The 21,276-nt window shown below is 38.2% G+C and overlaps 1 protein-coding gene across 11 annotated transcripts in view; it reads right to left on the minus strand.

Annotated features, from left to right (window-relative positions):
- The window catches only part of PATJ (PATJ crumbs cell polarity complex component), a 365,234-nt gene that overhangs the window by 95,937 nt on the left and 248,021 nt on the right, over positions 1-21,276 (minus strand). For all 11 annotated transcript variants that reach the window (XM_060139890.1, XM_060139887.1, XM_060139888.1 and 8 more), the window contains one exon: positions 7,458-7,530. In XM_060139890.1, the coding sequence (XP_059995873.1) occupies positions 7,458-7,530 (73 nt within the window). The remainder of the gene's footprint in view (positions 1-7,457; positions 7,531-21,276) is intronic.

Here is a 21,276-nt window from a genome sequence, read left to right on the forward strand (position 1 = left end):
CAACTTGTGCTTGTTTCTAAAGTACAGATAAAAATATCAAATTAAAAATACTACCCCATCAGGTTGCCTTGACGATTAATGCACTAACATGTAAAATGTCTATCAGCACACTAGGTACAGTTAATTTTGTTTCTAGCGTTTTGTTGAGACAGGTTCTTTGTCCATGACCTGTTTCATGTAGTCACCATAAAAAGGCTAAATAAGTGTGTACCACTGTGATCCCAATTCAAGGATGATAAAAATGATACATTTAAAATAACCTGTTAAAGAACTCCTAGCCGGTAAGAGGCGGATCCAGGATTCACAGCTAGGTAAGAGTACCATCAAAGGCCATGCTCTTGGTAACTATGCTCCAGGCCCTAAGTAAATGATTCTCTTGTTTCTCTCTTATGCTTTCTTTTCAGTACTCAGTGTTGGTAACTAATCTTATGGAAGACAGGATTCATAATCTTAAAAAAAAAAAATCACTGTCATTAGACCATGGTTTTAACAAAAAGCATTTTAGCATTTGTTAACCAGAAAATTTCAGTAGATACATCCTCCTCTCCATGAATTTTGGGTAACCAAGAAATTACCATATAATATAAACATGCCGAAGTTAAAAAACAAAGCTTGAAAATATATAGATTTTCAGTGTTTTAGACAGTGGGTAAGTTCTAGAGACAGAAAAATTCTGAAGAAACAAATTATACTTTTAAAAATCAGTATATAATAGATGAAAAACCTTTAATGCCTTGATTACTTAGTGTGCCTAGTTCTGTAAGCTGTGGGAAGCCCTGAAGAGGCCCTGGGGAGGCTATGCTATCTAACTGGAGGATATCATGGAAACAATGCTTGTAACTGTAGCACTGGATTGTAAAACAAATCCACAGGTGGCTTCTCTAGTAACACTGCAAATGGCCAACTCCTTTGTCCCAGATGAGAGGAGAGTTTTCACCAGGATGGTGGTTAGCTGATGCCATTCATCTAATTAAATATATGTCTCCTTGGGGAAAGGAAAGTGATGTTTAAAAAATCAGAGAAGTCTTTACAGTTCTCAGCAAAGTGAGTAAAAGAGATGAGATCTTCTTGGTCTTTATAAAATGAATACAAAAGAGGGAAAGAAAAGAGCTGTTTGATGCTTTAACTTAGAAAATTTAAGAAAACATGGGGAAGGCAGTCTAGGTTGCACATGATCTACAGATCCTTTAAGATCTGAATAAAAACAAAAAAAAAGAATACCCTTTACATCTACATCCACAGAATTTATCATACAAAGCTGTGTCTCAAATGCCCCTTACTCCATAAATCCTTTCCTTCTTCTTAGCTGGAAGATGTCTCTTCTTCCTCTAAGCTTACCTAACAGTTTACCTGAATTCCTTATGTCACATACATCATCTCATTTGTATCCTAATTATGTATGTACAGAATTGATCTCCCTGATGAGATGGAAAGATGCCTGACACTGCCATCTGAGCCTCATTCATCTCCTTGTTCTGATTCATTTTTATATTCATCCTAGGTCTGTCTCATTTCAAAGTTGATGCTCTTTTTAACTGTACCTTGAGACCCTTCTAAAGCATTTCTTCTGTTTTTAGTTACTTGTTTAGTCTGAGATAGCTCCATAAGGAGGGTTTAAAGTCAAAATCTAGATGGAGAGAAGAGTCAGGTAAAAAGGAAGCTGGACTTGAAAGAGGTTAGCGATAAAGTATTTACTTTCCTAGGAGAGCCAACGTTTATAAAAGAGTTTTCATGCTTAAATGAAGCACTGAACAAAAACAATGTGGGTTCTGTTCTGAGAACAGAATGGCTCATATATATAAAATACCCTGCTGACTAGAAGCTTAAAAAACAGGAATCAGTCAGATGGAAAGGGAAAAACAGGTCAGCAGGCATGATTTCCAAAGCACAATTGCATCATGGTGGTTTGAAGACCATCTGGCTGATGGACGGTGGCCCACTGACACCCAAGATGATTCAGCTAATCTGGATGGCTGGGTTCCCTTCCTCTGTTGCTGATCTTCAAACCACCTGTCCAAAGCTGCCAGCTCAGCCAAGGCTGCTCAAAGAGAATGACCTTTCCTCATGAAGACTGTGGTCAGTACATTCCACAGTGAATTACGCTTTACAGATGAATGAAAGGAAAAGGCATGGCTCATGATTGTACATTGAACACAGACTTTACTGCCTTCTCCCCCACAAAAGGACTGATAAGAAATGCTACTCAATCCCTACTGAGAAGTCTCTTCCAAACCCTCTGAAAGTTTTAAACTTCCTCTGCTGGGTTTCTCTAACATCTTCAACATAAGGTGGTAATAAATTTTATTTTATTTTTGTACTACTTTATTTTTTTCATACCCAGTATTTGTCTACAGTTTTCTCCAACTAGACAGTGAGAACGTTGACAGTAGGAATTTATGTTTTACTCGAGAGTAGGCTATCAATAAAAGTTAAATTAGTTAAGGATGTTATTGTGGTTTGGAAAAACACTTCTGATCAGAAAAACATTCCATAGTGTTGTTCCCTACCCTCTCTCCTCATTTAACATGACAAAAGAGTAAATACAACTGTTTTCCTTTTAAGATTTTACTAAGCAAAATTAATAACAAAAAAACCCCAGCAACTATACCTCTCTGACATAATTGAAAATTCTTTTTCAAAATAAAACTTATGTTGGTTTAAATTTTGTCATCCCCATATGTCGTAAAACCAACACTCTCTTCAAAAAAACCACAAAATGGGGCTTCCCTGGTGGCGCAGTGGTTGAGAGTCCGCCTGCCAATGCAGGGGACACGGGTTCGTGCCCCGGTACAGGAAGATCCCACATGCCACGGAGCAGCTGGGCCCGTGAGCCATGGCCACTGAGCCTGCGCGTCCGGAGCCTGTGCTCCGCAACGGGAGAGGCCACAACAGTGAGAGGCCGGCGTAACCACCCCCCCGCAAAAGAAAAAAAAAAATCACAAAATGATTTATTAGTTTCATTGCCAGCCTAAGTTCACAAATATTTCTTTCTGCAAAGTCATGTTTACTTGATGTGACAGATTAAATTTCTTTCTCCTACTCCCAATTATCAGCATATCTTCAAGGCTATTCAGAATTCCAGAAAGGCAATGCACAATTAAAGATAAAATGGAAATTATGCTAATAGGAATCCTTGGGTAATCAACCTCTCCATTCTGTATGAGGCCTGCTCCATTTCACTTAGTATTCAAAAAAGCACAACTTCTGAAAAAAGAAAAAAATGAACGTTCTTACTTTTATAAAGATATTCTAAAAGATTCAGCCTGCCTTCTCGAGTAATGGAATAAATATCTTGCCTCCCAAGTATACTTGAGCCCTCATACCTCTCAGGAGATACCATAGCAGTAACTTCCTAATTGGGTTTCCAACTTCAAGACATTTTTGACTTTGCTATTACACTAATCTACGTGAAGTAGAGCCCTGCTCACACAATTTCATTATTCAAAATGTCTTCAACAGCTCCAAGTGCCTAATGCGTGACATCCAAACCTTCCGAGATTTAAATTCAAGACTCTCTCATTTGACCTCAATTTATTTTTCCAACGCCATCTTCTATTACTCTCTTTCACATACCCATTATATTCTTCTCCCCATCCCACACCCAGATTTTTCTTACTTCTGTGCTTTTGTTTGTGCTATTCCTACATTCTTATCTAACCGTATTCATATTTTAAAATACAATATATCCATCAGAAATAGCTGTTCTCCTACTAGGAAATACTATTCACCTTCTGTGAACTCCTCCTAAAGCTTTATCTCTTAGGACACCTTGTTTCAGTAACATACATGTCTTATTTCCCCTATAAGACTACAAGCTCTTGAGGGTAAAGACTATGTGCAATTAATCTTTTTACGTTTTGCAAAGCAGGTATTTGGTAAATAATGGCAGAATGAACTGAATCAATAAGAAGTAAGTATGCAACCGTAAAATGAAGCATCAAGGATACAGCAGGAAAGCCATTCACTTATTCCACAAGTATTTATTAAGCAAGTACTATATGCTAAGCACTGAGGACTCAGTGGTCAGGAGGACAGTAAGTCTGGCCCTATAAAAGCATACAATTTAGTGTGGTGTTTACAGTCCTACATTATTAAAACATGGAGATAACGAGGGAAGGAAAAGTGACAGAATCCTAGTTGATAACCCCATTTAGAAATGGGTCCCTCTTTTTCTATAAGGCCCAAGTGATATCACATAAAGGACAAAGGGCAATTTTCACTTTTTAAATGAATCATGAGTATTATTTAACTATGAAGAGAGTAAAGATTATTAAAGGGAACAGTGTAGGATGAAGTTGGTCATAAGAATAGTATCTCACATTTTTGAGCACTTATATTTCAGGCGCTATGCTTATTAATCTGTATACATTATTTTATTCATTTTGAGTCATAGAAAACTTGGAGGAGGCTTCCAAAAAGCAATTCTCCATGGACTTAGTGGTTATGAATTAACAAAGAGGAAGTGGGGAGGCAACCCAAGTGGAAGAAACAATAGGAACAAAGGCATAAGGGGGAAAATCAACAGATGTATGTGGAGCGCACAGCACGTTAATACACTGTAATGCTGAATAACACAGCTGCCTCTGGGCATATGCATATGCTACATAGCTGCTCTAGACCCCGGTCTCTTCTGTAAAGTGTAAATAAAAATACTGTCTCTCAGAGGTATGGATGTAAATAGGACTTGGGACAATGCATCCAAGATAGTGGACACGGTAGATACTATATTCAATCATCCTTTTCTAAGTTGCTGTCCTGTCAGCAGGAAGGCAGCAGAAAACCAGCTGGCTGGGTATAAACTAGAGAAAATACACAGTTAATACTAGAAGTCACTCCTGACAGAAAGTAAACAAAAGAAACCAAACAGGACCCCAGAAATGGTCTTCTCAAACTAAATGTTGACACCAACACTACACCTTTACTCACTCTAAAACACAAAAGCGGGATCTCATAGCAGATTTACAATTCGATGCCAGGCTAGTTTTGCTGCTCACTGCACTGAGAAAAAATATGAGCAATGAAAGAAAAATTCAGTTCCAAGTGGATGCTATTTTGATGGGAACATTCATAACTAGCAGTACTATAGAAAAAATTATTCTAAAATACTGACCCCCACCCATCCAAAACAAAAAGGATTTATATGACATTCTATAAATGCAAAAGAATTAGGAATTAAGTACTAACACTTATTGGGTAGCTACCCTGTGCCTGGCACAAGATAGCTAGATCTAGATAGATAGATATAGGTATCTTCTCCTCTCCCTCTCTCATTTAATCTTAACAACCTTACGAAGTAGGAACTATTGTTATCTCCCTACAGTAGGAATTATTGTTATCTCCCTACAGATAAGTGGGGACAGAAGTTACTGTAACTATCCAAGTTCACATGTCTGGTGTATGGCTGTGCTAGGATCTGAACTGAAGTAGCACCCCTCTGGGGCCCCTCATTTCCACCACTGCTAACTGCCTACTCTGGTCTCAGTTAGAATGAAAATACCCAGTGCCAGCAAAGCTGTGGCTAAATGGCTATCAGTGGGGAGTCAACATCACTACAATCTTTTCTGATAGTAACTAGTAAATACAGATTAAAATTTTGAACTTGTGTACTTTTTGCCTCAGCAATTGTACATTGGGGAAATCTACGCTATAGAAATAAAAGCACCAGTACCAAATGATTGACATATACATGTATGCAGGTGTGCACATCACACATGTATGTTTATTTTGGTATCCTTTTACTGGCAAAAAATTGGAAAGTAATCTGAATGTCTGTCAATTGGAAAAAATATATAATACAGCATATTAAATATGACTATTAGATTAAGCAAAATAAAGCACCTTTTCTCTTTTTAATGTATAGAATCTATTCCAGAAGAATGCAGAATATGCACCTCAAACTTAACCAGTCTACAATGACCTCTTAATTTCTGCCTAAATGTAAATGGTACCACCATCTACCTAGTTGCTCAAGCCAAAAATCTAGGTCTATCCACGATTCTCTAGTTCCCTTCGGCTCCCACATTTAATCAAGTCTGATTCAACATCCAAAACATCAAGAATCATCAGCTCACTTTTCTTTGCTTCCAACCCCAAAACCTCATCTAACCACAATCAGGTCTTGCCTGGGCTTCTGCCGTCTAGTGTATTACTTTTACCTTCCTTTAGTCCATTCTCCACCTGGTAGACTATATTATCAGGTCACCTCACTCCCCTGTTAAAAACCTTCCAGTGGCTTCTACTGCACACAGACTAAAACCTGAACTTCTCGCTCTGACTCACAAAGCTCCTCTCTCCCTCCCATGTCACATTCCCTCCCTCTCTCTTGCATTTTATCCCACTGCTCTCCAGGGCTCCCAATATGCGCCCCCAGCTTATTCTTGCTTGAGAGCTATTTTTGTCCTCTCTGCAGAGAAAGCTCTTCCCTCTTATTTTTGCATGTCTGGCTCCTTCTTATCATTTTGATCTTGTTTAAATTTCACCTTGTCCAAGAGGCTTTCCCTGTAACCAATCAAAGTAGTCCCAAGCCACATTCCCTATTTTAATTATCTGTAAGACACTGAACACTATTGATAATTCTCTTAGTTTATTTATGCATTTGCTAGTTAATTTCCTCATTAGAAGGTAAGCTGAACCATGTCAGGGAGACTTATCTGTTTTATTCATGCCTATTTCTTTAAATACCCAAAATAGTACCTGGCGCGTAATATGCATTCATCGAATACTTGTTGAATGGAAAGAATACGTATCATATGATCAAATATTTACTAAAAGAGACGTTATTCAAATAGTTTATTTTTGTTATAGAAGCAAAGGAAAAAGTATAGAAAGATACTAAACAATAAAACTTAACTTCCTTGAGGAGGTACGGAAAGGAAAATAAAATTTTCTAATAACTGCACTGTTTGATTAGTTATAATAAATGCGTATTTTAGGGAATTAAAAATAATTTAATAAGTAAAAAATGAGAAGAGAATGTAACGTTCCTCAGCTGGGAATCCCTCAGCTGATTATTTATATAGCCAGCTACCTATCCATCTATCCATCCATCTCTAGAAGCATATTACTATGTTAGCAATCTTGTTGTACTAGTAATTTCTTCATCAATAGATGAAAATATTTAAAGACACAAGCAATCATAGTATTAAAGTGTTTTTAAACCATAAAGAAAGGTATGATTCAGTCACTAAAAAAGATAATTTTCTAATAAATTCTGAAATGCCTAGTTAGGACAAATTGCATATCTAGAATGAACCTTAAGGAACTTTGAAAAAGGCAGTACTCATATGGTTAAGTTCTAATGTGTTTGTTTAACATTGTTATATTACTTTATAATCAGTGCCTCAAATACTTCCTATTTTAATTAGGGAAATACCCTAGCTAATAAATTCTGAGTTTGGAATACCAGATACTGAAAATCCATGTAATTCATTCACTAAGCTAATTAGCAGTCATCTTACCTCAGTAGAAGATGGGGAACTTGATGGTAATGGAAAGGGAGTAACGGCCATCTGATTGACCGCATCTTCATTTCTGTGGATGTTAAAATAGGCAGAATCAGTACACAGTAAAAGGCAGTATCAGTACACGGTAAACGCTAAGTTCTTGGCTCAAATTAGAATCACTTCCTCAGTTCTCAGTTGAAAATGCACTCACAGCACCACAGAATTAAAAAAAAATGTAAATATACACTGGTTTTGAGCATGCAAAGCCATTAGGTACAAAAACAGATGTATTACTCAAGGGATACCAAGATACAATTATTAGTGACAAAGAGTGATGATGCTAGAAGTTGGCCAACTTCTGCTTAGTAAGTCAGGTGCTGCAGAGGATACTTTTGGAAAGGCATCAACTCTTTCAACACCGAGGAGTATAAATTTTTCATATGGGGTGTGCAACCTCTAGGCCCCATTAATGTCTGGAGCATTTTGTTCTTTGAACTGGAAAGGTTCCCAGCCTCCTCATTTGCCTTCTAAATTTGTTCTGCCAGATGAAGGATGATGGGATGTATATGACAGTCCCCGCATGGGCGGACTGTGTGAGAAGGAGTCTAATTGGAGCAGAAGAGGTGGGAGCTAAAACTTCATTACCAGGAAGACAGGCACAGAACAGCTCCTAGAATACCAGTTCTGGTGATTTGGGCTATTTCCACTATGTTACTAGCAAATGGTAGGTAAGCAGTGGTTCTGTGGGAAATCTATCCTTTACTGTTCATTCGTGACACACAACCAAAATAGTTATCTCAAGATTTATGTGAAGTTTGACTTTAGGTTTCACAATATAAACCAAAGAAGCTTCTTACTGGTGTGCAAAGATTTAAGACTGTTCACAGATCTCTTGTCCGGGGTACATAGGATAGCCACTATCTGACTTAGGAGGGCACTCAAATCCATTTTAACCCATTTTATTTTTTATGTCTCACCAATTGGAAAAAGATCCATCAGTCGATGTCTTTCCTACTTTGAGGCTTTAATCATATCACTGCCTTTACCTGAAATGCCTTTCTTTTTAAAATTTATACCCCACCCATCCTTCTCCTCCAGTGTGAGTTCAATAACCTCAACTACATGAATTATTCCCTTGAGTTCAAAGACTATATATTGATGTCTTCCAAATTCACAGTTAGCCTGGATCTTTTTCTGAGCCTAGGATCTGCATATCCAACTCCCACTTTACATCTCCACTAGATGTCTTAGATGCATCTCAAATAAAATAAAGCTCTTTATCCCGCTCAGTTCCCAGAGGGTTCCACAGTCAACTTCCTCTCCACCTTAGTAAATATCAACAGTATTCACCCAGTTGTTTAACCAGGAACCTAAAAGTCATTCTTGAAACCTCTCACTGCTCAATTGTATACCTAATCCATCAAGAAGTCTTATTGATCCTATCTTCAAAACGTATCTTGAATCTTTGCACTTCTTTCCATCCTATCCTAGTACAAGTGATCATTTCTCACCTGAATTAATATATTTAAGAACAGCCTATTTGGTCTCCCTACTTACACTTTTCATCCTCTGTTCAATCCATTCTTCACCCAGCAGTTATTATGGTTCTAAAACATAAATCTGATTATATTTCTTTCTCCTGCTTAAAATCCTCCTATGGCTCCTTACTGCACTTAGGATCAAGTTCAAAATTGTTAGGGAGGCTATAAGGCCTTGAGCAATCTGGCCCCAGCTCCCACCTCTGGCCTTTTCTTGTTCTCCCTTCTCTTCCTCACTCTGATCCAACCCAGTTACACAGCCCTCCTCTCCGTTTCTCAGCTGAGCCAAGCTCCATCCACCTCATGGCCTTCTCTTCTGCTCTGCATGCTTCATGCTCAAATCTTTTGTCTGATTTTTTCCTATTTCTCCTTCATAGCTCACCATAAATGTCATTTCCTGAAACAAGCTTTCCAGGACCTCTACTATGTGCTCACAGCACCTATCAATGATCATAAATCTGTTTTCTTTCAAAATGTACCTGATTTGTATGCACACCTGCTTCAAATCTGTCTTCCCCTCAAATGTAAGCACTCCAAGGACAGAACTCATGTCCTTCCTACTCTCTATTACATCATCTAGGGCAAACACATTGCCTGGAAAATAGTCTGTACTTAACAGAGTTATTTTTAAAAATGTAATGATCACTCACTTCATTAAAGAGACAGAGGCAGTTTCAGTTCTAGAACTACCATTAAACTAGCTGTGGGATTTGGGGGAAATCACTTCCAAGAGAATCCGTCTCCTGATCTCTTAAGTAATAAGTAGGTTGAACTGTAAGAATTCTAAGTTGATAAAAATTCTTGTGGAATAAGGCAGAGTATAAATTAAGAGATGAAGTCTAGGTACCATTTCTTGCTCTAACCTTCTTAAATTCTTAGATTATCTAGCACGCCAGCCAAACCAAAGCAAAGGGAGAAAAACTAAAATCACAAAGTGACACAGAGCATGAAGAACATGTCTGTTTCTTCTGACATTATTGTAGATGCCCTGAGCATGCACTATTATGTTAAGAGATGGCTATAATTTTTCAGGGAGTACAATCCATTCCTCAGCAATTTGCTCATACACAGAAGAAGTAATCAATTACCCATGGGTAAGTAACAGCATTTTCCCAGTGGTAATTCCCTTTCCCATTCAGTCTCCCCCATGGAATAACACAATAGAGCTCAGCTCTAGCTTAGAGCTGAAAGCCAATAGGACATATCTGCTCCAGATTCAGAGCCCGTGGGGCAGAGCGTATTTGGCAGTAATTAAGCAGATGGCTTTTCATATCTCTTTCAAAGGTTACCGGCATTAAAAAACATAGCTACACATAAATTCTTGTTGAGAAATTATGATTAGCTGGACCAAGTTATCCCTTCATAATTTAACAATTTTCCCCAAATTAGTATGACTTTACTGGCCTTTAAAGTCCATATTAATTTTTTAAAAACAGAACAGTACAGAAAACCTCAGTGGAGTGAAGAAAGCTGCTATAAAAATTTACAGTTCATAATCCGTTATAATCCACTAGTGAGTGAGTGTTCACACACCTCGGCATTAAGCAAGTGGAGACCTGACAGGGCAGCAATTTTAAAGAGAAAGAAATGGGAAGAGGGAAACCAAAGGAGAAAAGATAATTACACTTCACACAAACAGTTAACCTGAAAGACTTCTGGGGACCCTCTGACCCCTCAGAGTCCATGATTCTCATAAGGAATGAAATCTGTTTGCTTCATAATTAACCTTTTCTTCCCCGTATAATCAACATAAGTTTCTTAGGTCCTGGTGCCCCACACGGTATACAATCAGGAATTGTAATTGTTTGTTGGTGTTTTTGTAATTCTTTTTAACAGCTGTTGGGAGAGAGAGAGTGGAATTCTACTACGGATAAATGTGAGGTTTCCAGGGTACCTTGGAACACTGTATAGGTATATCCTTATCACTGGACTTGCTGTGCTCTATCAATATTATTTGTGGGCTCCCCTGGTGGCGCAGTGGTTGAGAGTCCGCCTGCCGATGCAGGGGACACGGGTTCGTGCCCCGGTCCGGGAAGATCCCACATGCCGCGGAGCGGCTGGGCGCGTGAGCCATGGCCGCTGAGCCTGCGCGTCCGGAGCCTGTGCTCCGCAACGGGAGAGGCCACGACAGCGAGAGGCCCGCGTACCGCAAAAAAAAAAAAAAGATTATTTGTGCTGCTCTTTCTCCCTCTCTAAACACAGAGATGGGATCTTATTTCTTTATATCCCCAGCTTGTAGCAGGATACCTCAGCGAGAGTAGGTGTACTATAAATGTCTGTTGAGTGAAAGGGGTCTTAACAAAGCAGGAAAAAGATATGAAGTAGAACTATCAAGAGTGTGCTCTATGCTTTCCAAGCTACTTCACGAGTTAGAGAAGATGTGCTGCCTGCAGTCAGCCAGCTATTGGTATTTACCACATTAATGGACATTTCTCGGAGTGTCTGCCCAGCTCACAGTGATTCCACGGATGGACTATACTGTGTGACACCGACAGCTGGCCTCAACCTCAGTGGATGTAGGGGTCAGATGCCAGCCACATTTTGAGCCCATCAATTCTCTCTCCCAGGGACTCAAAATCTAGAACAGACTCATAGAGATCAAGAGTGTGGTATCTAGACAATACTAATGGAAATGCTCAAGGCTAAACAGGGGCTTCAGAACTCCCTTCTGCTGACGTCTCTGAAGTCGCCCTACTTCCTTCTCTTCAGAGTCTTAGCTGTATGGCTTCTTCTTAAGAGTCCACAAGATATCCCTGTATTCTTACAATACATTCTCCTTTTAATTTAAGCTGGCTAGAGTTTACTTCAATTGGTTGAAACTCAATAATATAGCTCTGATTTCATTTTGAATATATTCATTTGTTTAACAAATATTTATACTATGAATACAAAAATGAATAAAACATGATTCCTGCCTTTGATGATATTAGCAATTAGTGAGGAACACAGCTAGGGTAAACAGACAATTACAATAGTGGAATTTCTATCTAGGGACTGTCAATTTAGCTTTTCTCCAAAAGGATGCTAGAAGACACCCAATTCAGTTTTTTTGTTTGTAGAATATTTATATTTATGACAAAGACACATTCTGGATCCACATTTCAATTCAATCTTGTTATAAAAATATATTCATATTGGTAAAAATCGTGCAAAACATGTGTTAGGCAGAATTCTAAGAAGGCTCCCAAGATTCCTGCTCCCTGGTTTACAGGTTGTGAGTAGGATGAATTCCCTTCCATGATCAGGTCAAATTATACAGCATAGTTGACCTTAAGATAAAGGCAGATTACCAGGTTGGGCAAGATCTAATCACATGGGCCCTTTAAATCTGGAGATTTCACTTCTTAGAGCCTCACCGTCCTGATCTCTGAAATTAGTAGGTTGACCTACATGAATTTTAAGGAATGCCTGGAGGTCAGAGATAGAAAGTCAGAGATTAGAAGTACCATCTCTGGCTTGAGCATGAAAGGGGCCTCATGGTAAAGGATGTGAATGGCCTCTAAAAGCTAAGAAAAGTCTCCATCTAAGAACCAACAAGGAAATAGACTTTAACAAGAATGAGCTTGGAAGTAGATTTTTACCCAAGGCTCCAGAAAAGCGCTCAGCCTGGCCAACATCTTGATTTCTGCCTCATGATATCCTAAGCAGAGAGCCCAGCCCCTCTGTGCCAGACTTCTGACCTACAGAACTGTCAGCTGATACACGGGTGTTGTTCTAAGCCATTAAGTTTGTGGTAGTTTGTTACACAGCAAGAGAAAAGTAATACCTAACAAAACTTTTTGATTTGGAAAACACGATCACCAGAAACATAACTTTTGAGTTCTTACCATGTATTGCTGTTTTGATGCTTTTTATGTGTTAACTCATTTAACCTTCATAACAATTCTACGTAGTAGTTATAATTATTCTCTTCATTTTACACAGAGGTTAAGCTACCTGACCAAAGGCACAAAGCTAATAAATAGCAAGCTCAGATTAAAATCCAGCCATCTGGCTTCAAAACCTACTCTTTTAACTATTATATTACAGTGTTTTCCATTTCAATAGCCTGACCCAAAGCCACAGATATCTTCTCTCATATATGCAAGCTAATATCCCCAGATCCATCTTGGGGAAAAGTTCTACTAGGTCACAATTTACTCTTTTTTTTTTCTTGCGGTACGCGGGCCTCTCACTGTTGTGGCCTCTCCCGTTGCGGAGCACAGGCTCCGGACGCGCAGGCTCAGCGGCCATGGCTCACGGGCCCAGCTGCTCCGCGGCATATGGGATCTTCCCGGACCGGGGCACGAACCCACGTCCCCTGCATCGGCAGGCGGACTCTCAACCACTGCGCCACCAGGGAAGCCCTGTCACAATTTACTCTTAAAGCTATTTCACAATTTTCCTCAGGGTAAAGGTGCATGCAGGGTTCTAAGTTTGCGCACTCTGACTCGATCAACTTTTCATAATTAAGTTCGGAGTATCACAGCTACATTACTCATCCCTCAAATAAATATAATGACTGTAAAATGCTTTAAAATACTCATTGTGCTTGATAGTGCAGGTAGGATGGTGAATAGTATGATGGGGTGTAATTCCCTCAGTACTCTTCTCTGACAGTGAGTAGGGCTGTTCCTAAATCCTCTGGCTGGTAGTTTTCTTCACCTTTAAAGTTGAGCCAGTTCTCGATTAACTACGTTTCCTTTTCTGCCTTGGTGATCATGGAAACACAGGCTGAGATGGAACCTCTGTTGCCTGGGTACCTAACTGACCATAGGGAGCAGAGAGGCCCCCTTGCTGAGCCCCGGTAGACCTGTAAAATGAGAAAGAAAGAAACCCTGTGTCGTTTTAAGCGACTGACATTTGGGCTGTTAGTTAACGTTTGAAGCATTATTGAGTCTATCCTGACTCAAAGATGTTCTAAACAAGTTTATTCTATAATAATTTTTTTCCGAAAAGTCATGCTTGTACCTTAATCAGAATAGCTAAAAACTGGAAACAACCCAAATGCCCACCTTCAGGAGAATGGATCAAAAAATTGTGGTATCTTCATAGATTGGAATATTCCTCAGTAATTAAAGGAACTATTGATATATAGGACAACAAGGATAAATCTCAAAAAAATTATGTAAAATGAAAGAAACCAGACACAGAATGATAGATCTTGCTTGATTCTATTTACACGAAGCTCAAGAATAGTTAAAACTAATCTGTGGTGACAGAAATCAGACGTGTTGGCTCTGCAGGGAGGGACTGACTGGAAAGGAGCACCAGGAAGCTTTCCGGGTGAATGCATTTCTTACATTTTTGTTTTGGGTGATGGCTACACAGGTGTATGCTTTGTATTATCAAAACCCAACAAACTGAACACTTAAAATCTATTGCATTGAGTGTAAATCATACCCCAGTTTAAAAATGAATTCATGATTATATAATGTGTAAGACATCTATGTGCTCTTCTGGAAAGAAATCCAGTCCTAAGCAGACCTAGGTAAATGTACAGTTCCATCTGCAGTTCTACCAGTAAGATGTAAGCAAGATACTATGCAACTTTTAAAAAATCTTGCTTCTTAATCTATAAAATTAGGATAATATCTTCTAACAGAATTGAGAGATAACATAAATGTCATAACACTAAAGCATAGGAACAATAGTTAACATTTAATGTTTTATGATGTTTAGTCTCAGATGCTTACATTTTCAGGTGCTAAGTCCTCAGTTACTCTTGATTCATTCACCCATCAACTCTTAGACCCAAAGAAAGCATTCAGTCTAAAGGTCTCATTCTAAAGATTTCATTCTTTTTTCTCTTTTCTTCTAGTTCAATGTCCCCATCCTAATTCATGCACTTTTCACATCGTCTATACTGTGACAACAGCTTTCTCTGTGTCTCAGTCAATCCAAATCACTCCCGTCTCAACTGTGAAATCCCCTCTCTGTAACCAAGCCTGCAAATGCACTCTGAATAACCCAACATCATAGAGTTCCCTCTACTGGTGTTAGTTTTGCCTGACGTATAGTTATTTATCTGCATGTATTGGAAGTTCTTGAATAACTTCTTACTTAACTCCGTGGTCTTATATAGTATCTGAGATACAGTAGGTACTCAATAAATACTTGAATTAAATTTGTTCATGCAGTTTAGACTTAATTTTTTCCTATGTAAATCTACCCAGGTAGCATTAACTAGCTCTTGCTGTACCACTGTCACAACAGCAATCTCTCTCTCTTCTGAATTTCTAAACTACTAACATGGCTTTTCTCAGCAACTTCTTTCTATTCTTCTAAGAATACTTCACTGCATTCTTAGAAGCACATACATGTCACATATAGGGATTTGCTGATAAAACCCTTTATGTTTATTCCTTACCCATCAAAGTTGTAACCATAATTAAGTTGTAGTAAGAGATTTCAATAACATGTTATTTAAAGCATCAATTCAATAATCATTGACTAATTCCTTAGGATTAAATATGAGATTCTCTCTCTAATGTAAACTCTAAAAGAATGCTACAAATTGTGGTTAAAAGAAAGATTAGTGAGATATGAGGAGAACATACTTATCTTCAGGAAAGCACACTGAGCCCATGACAACAGTTTCTGAATGAGGAAAAAAAAAAGACATCTGATGTAATGGGTTGTGTGTATGTGTGTGTGTGTGTATTTGTAGAATTCCATAACTTTTCATTTATCAAGGTCTGAGATATCTCCAAGCAGAATTTCTCCTTCTTTTAAAAGTGAAAGTGTGTTTCATCCTAAAATTTATACGGAATAGCCAAAACAATCTTGAAAAAGAAGAACAAAGTTGGAGGTCTCACCCTTCCTGATTTCGCAATGTACTACAATGCTATAGCAATCAAAACAATGTTGTATTAGCTTAAGAACAGACATATAGACCAATGGAATAGAATAGAAAGCCCTGAAATAAACCCTCAGTGTAGGGTCAAATGATTTCAACAAGGGTGCCAAGACCATTCAATGGGGGAAAGGATGATCTTTTCAACAAATTGTACAGGGAAACCTGGATATCCACATGCAAAAGAATGAAGTTGGATCCTTCCCCTATACCATATACAGAAATTAACTCAAAATAGATCAAAGACTTGAACATAAGAGCTAAAACTATAAAACTGTTAAAGAAAACATAGGGGACAAACTTCATGACATTGGATTTGGCAATGATATCTTGGATTTGACACCAAAAGCCCAAGCAACAACAAATAGATAAATTGGACTATATTAAAATGAAAAACTTCCGTGGATCAAAGGACACAATCAACAGAGTGAAAAGGCAACCTATGGAATGGGAGAAAACTTCTGCAAATCGTATATCTGATAATGAGTTAATATCCAGAATACATAAAGAATTCCTGCCACTCAACAACAAAACAAACAACCTGATTAAAAAACAGGAAAAAGACTTGAAAAGACACAAATGGCCAATAAGCACATCAAAAAATGCTCAATATCACTAATCATCAGAGAAATGCACATCAGAACCACAATGAGATACCATCTCATACCCAATAGGATAAGTACTATCAAAAAAATGGAAAACAATAAGAGTTGGTGAGGTTGTAGAGAAACTGGAACCCTTGTCCACTGTTGGTAGGAATGTAATATGGTGTAGCTGCTATGGAAACTACAGTGGTTCTTCAAAAAACTGAAAATAGAATTGCCATATAATTCAGCAATTCCACTTCCGGGTATATATGGAAAAGAACTGAGAGTCTCAAACAGACATTTGTACACTCATGTTCATACTAACATTATTCACAATAGTCAAAAGGTAGAAGCAACCCAAGTGTTTCTCAACAGATGAATGGATAAACATACAATGGAATATCATTCAATTTTAAAAAGGAAGGCAATTCTGACACATGCTACAACATGGATGAACCTTGAAAACATTATGGTAAGCGAAATAAGCCAGTAACAAAAGGACAAATACTGTATGAGTCCACTTTTATGAGATACCTAATGTAGTTAAATTGAGAGAGAGAAAGTAGGAAGATAATTGCCAGGAGCTTGGGGGTGGGTGCGGAGAGGACAGAATGGGGTATTATTTGTCAATGGGTATAGAGTTGCAGTTCTGCAAGATGTAAAAAGTTTTGGAGATAGATGGTGGTGATGGCTGTATAACAATGTGAATATACTTAATTCTACTTTAACTGTACACTTAAAAATGGTTAATAAGGTAGATTTTATGTTATGCATATTTTACCACAATTAAAAAAATTAACTAAGATCAAACAAAGTACAAGTGTGATGAGAATACATTTGAATTATTTAGAATATCACTTAAAACCATTTTGTCTTCAGGACTGCTCTGGTCTTACCACTTGGAAATTCACTTTCACTAAACCCATAAATCTTATTTTATGTCCACAAAACAGCATTATATCAAAAGTAGAAGTTATGTGCCTGAAGTCAACCAGGAGTACTGAGTACGTTGATTTAATTTTTTGCAACCTGTTCTAAAATGATTATAACTACAATCTAGTGGCTAGCACCTTGCTTAGGTGTACACATACAAAAAGCTGAATAAATGAACACATGAACACAACTAAACAGGCCTAGATAATTTTTTCTGACTGCATTATCAATAAATACAGTGATGTGAGACACTTGAAAATAAACTCTACATTTGCTATATTAATTGGAACATGACATTGAATTAACATTCAGCCAGGAAACCTCCATGTAAATGAACCAGAAGTAACATATAAAACAAAGCAAATCATTATATCTCAGTGGGAGCAAAACTCCTTTCTGAAAAGATTCCAGGAGGTATTTCTAACTATATGAATACACTAAATAGTTTCCAATTTCCAACTGGAAAAACCACCAAAATAGCTAAATATGCTGAATCTGAAATAAATGCCTAGTGAGTGGAATTATGAACTCCATTTATGGCATTCCTAACAATGTCAATCACTAACTGAGGGCTGCTGGGAGTAACTCAGCATCTAGACCCACATTTTACAAAGGTGGCCCCAGGTAAGTTCTAAATAATGGCTGCCATTTGTACAGAGGAAAAGTTGGCTCATAAAATATTTGCCAGTGAAGGTTGGCAGGAGAGTTAATATGGGGAGCTTTAGGACTGGATGGGATAGATGACAGCCTACCAAGTTTCTCATAGAGACTCTTTCTAAAGCTAGTACAGTAGATATCCACAGCCATTCTCCTCTTTATTCCGGCTGGCAAAGCCCAAATGTTGTTCAGGTATCCAGCCCTCACCGGAAGGCCATGTGCTAGGAAAGGTGACTCTTCCTGAAGGTATAAATCTGGGAAAAATCTTGCCTGATTTCTCTGAAATCATCGTGGTAATCTCATTTCAAGAGCCAATGGCAATGGAAACCTGTCATACTGGAGATCCTCAGTAGAGACTTGTTCAGAGGTCTTGTGCTCTGCTAAAGAAGTCTGAAAAATAAAACCTTCTCAGGATCAAGGCTTAGAGCCTACATGTGACAAGCATATGTGCAGAGAGAAATCGCTCTGGTTGCTCATGATTTGTTCAGAGAGCTCTACTTTTAGCATCCTTCCCATTCATTAGGATTCTTTGGCAGCAAGCAATAGAAATGAATTTAGGCCACCTGAAGCAAAAGGTAATTTATTAGAGGGATATTGGAATCTTACAAAACATAGGCAGGCTATATGATCAGACTTGGAACAGACCAGGAACTAAGAGACTTCCAGAGGACAAGGAAGCAGGATGCAGAATGATGTCATAGCAGGAGCCTCTGATCAAGGCCCTGTGGCTCCATGAATAAACACCATACATATAAAGTCACTCACATTACTTGCTTCCTGTTCTAAGCCTAAGGTATCATACTGCCCAAACTTAGGTTGCATGACCACCCACTGGCCACACCTTGGCAGTGAAAGAGAGATCTATTTCAGCTTCTACAGAGGGAGACAGGTATCTAGATTTACTGTTTTTACTGTTCCATCATACTATATACATTGTGTGCATGTGTGTGTGTGTTTGGGGGAGAGGAGTCTATCAAAGGAAACAGGCATTCTACTGTGTAGAAAGGTGTAAAAATACTGCCAAAAAAAAAATAAATCCCATCATCCCTGTGACTATCACAACTAGCTGTTTCTGAGTGCCAAAAGAAGTGAAACAAATATAGTCATGATTCCCACAAGCTGGTGTTAAGAAATAGGAGCAGCAAAGAAAAAGTTAGCAATTCTATTCATGCAATAATAACAGTGGTTTTCAAAGATACTTTACAAGTCATACAAGAAAGATGGTTTTGTTTGGTAGCAGCACTTTACCTAATTGACTAAATTCATCTGAATTCACGAATGGCCCTGTAAAATATTTGGTTACTTCAGACTACCTAGCTACAGCCACCCTCAAAAGAGAAAAATGTACGGCTACTGTGGATATTCAAAAGAATATGTCATAGGCTGTCAAGATGTTTCCAGAAATGTATGCCCCGATGGAATGATAACTGGATTAAATATACAGCTTCCCAAGGTTACCACAGTCTGTCAAAGGGAGCAATATATAAATTCCAATGTTTTTGACAAAAGATCAAAACACAAAACACTCTAATTTCACCTTGTTCTTGAACCAAAAGTCTTATAAATTCTACTTATGAATTTAAAATTACTATTTAAAATGGATAGTACAGGAAACAAGTATGGAAGAAATAAGCAAGAGTCAGCATTTCAGAGCACCTGAGAGACTTATATGGCTCTACCACACGGTCCAACTAAACAAAGAAACAGAAGAGCCTTGAAACTACAGGAGAGTCTCTACTTCCTACAACTGCTAACATGGTCCAGTGCTAATGACAGGCCTCCTCCTCAAAACTTCTTGTCATATATGCCATGGATGATATTTTATTGTGCACTTGAAAAGGGGCCTTGCATTCTTTAATGGTCTATGAGAGTGAGAAAGATGCTTGCTTACAGAAATCAAATCAAATGACACACATAGCTGTGTTCATCCAATGATACTTTCCTAAAGAAGGACTGCTTTTCTTCTAGAAGTAATGTTCACGTATATTGGGCATAACATCCAATTCTAGAAATCTTTGGGTTTCTATACATACTATGACTTTGCTTACTTATCCTTCTGGTCTGAGGTTAAACGTCTTTCTCTGTGACACCCTCCCACAGGCTTCAAAGACCAGGTTAGGTGTGTCTCTTATATGTTCCTATAGTATCACAGTACTTACACCACTGGATAAGGTACTGGACTGTTTTACTCTCTGTGTCCTCTCTTAGAGCAGAGACTGTGTTCTCTGTGTCACTCGCTCCACAACACTTGCACAAGTAGGTACTGTGCAAATACTTGTCATACAAATGCATGAATGTTTCTTAAGTCAAATTCATACTTGTTCCCACAATCTTTTTTCCCTCCTATTGATCAAAACTAGATGTAAAGAATCAAGAGCACAATAAAGGTCTTAAAAACAGGCATTCAATTTGTTTATTCAGATGGACTTACTCTGACATTCACATTAATTTCAAATCAACTTCATCTTTTAGGGACATGGCTAGAGGATAACAGGCCATACCATATTTTTAATTATAAAAGCAAGACATGTTCAGTGGATACAGTAAGGTGGATCCCATGGCGAGTCCACTTTCACTTGTTAGGGCTTGACAGCTAGCACTAAATCTTTCCAAGGGTTTCAGTTTCATTTGGCCTCCTTTAGCCCCAGCAGTTTTTAACAGGACACATTTTCCACATGTAATTAAGTAATGGAGAGTGAGTTGTTATACATGACATTTAATTTTCGATAGTGGGGGAAGGTATGACAAGAGCTGCAGGCAAGATCATTAATCTTCTTGGATCCCTGCACTGCCAAATATAGCAATTCCTTCTTGATTGTATTAATACAGTGTTCCTCCTGTACTGAAATTGGAGCGCTTGTGTAGAGGGGCTCATGTGGAACAGGAAAACTCACAGAATTGAATGTACGGAACACAGTAAGCCCCCAGATTGTAATATACATCTAGATGATCTAGAGTAGAATAATTTAGTAGACCAGGGTCTATATGTGCCATTGGGCACAATTACATGATTACAGGATTGTCCAAAATCTAGCAATGTAGGGAGATAAGGGCAAAAAGTGAGTATGTAAGTCATATATACACAGCAGCAACTTGCTAATTTTCCTTGATGACTCACACACCCCTTTTGTGAATTATAGATCAATTAGTATATGAATAAAGACAAGTGTTAAAAGAATATAAGGACGTGATCACACAAATGTACATCACTACAGACTAAAGACCCTAGTTAATTAAAATGTTGCCTGCAGCATATTTTAACAGCTTTCTGGGATTACTACTAA

This window comes from Lagenorhynchus albirostris, chromosome 2, assembly GCF_949774975.1.
Source record: "Lagenorhynchus albirostris chromosome 2, mLagAlb1.1, whole genome shotgun sequence".
In the NCBI taxonomy this organism is placed as follows: Eukaryota; Metazoa; Chordata; class Mammalia; order Artiodactyla; family Delphinidae; genus Lagenorhynchus; species Lagenorhynchus albirostris.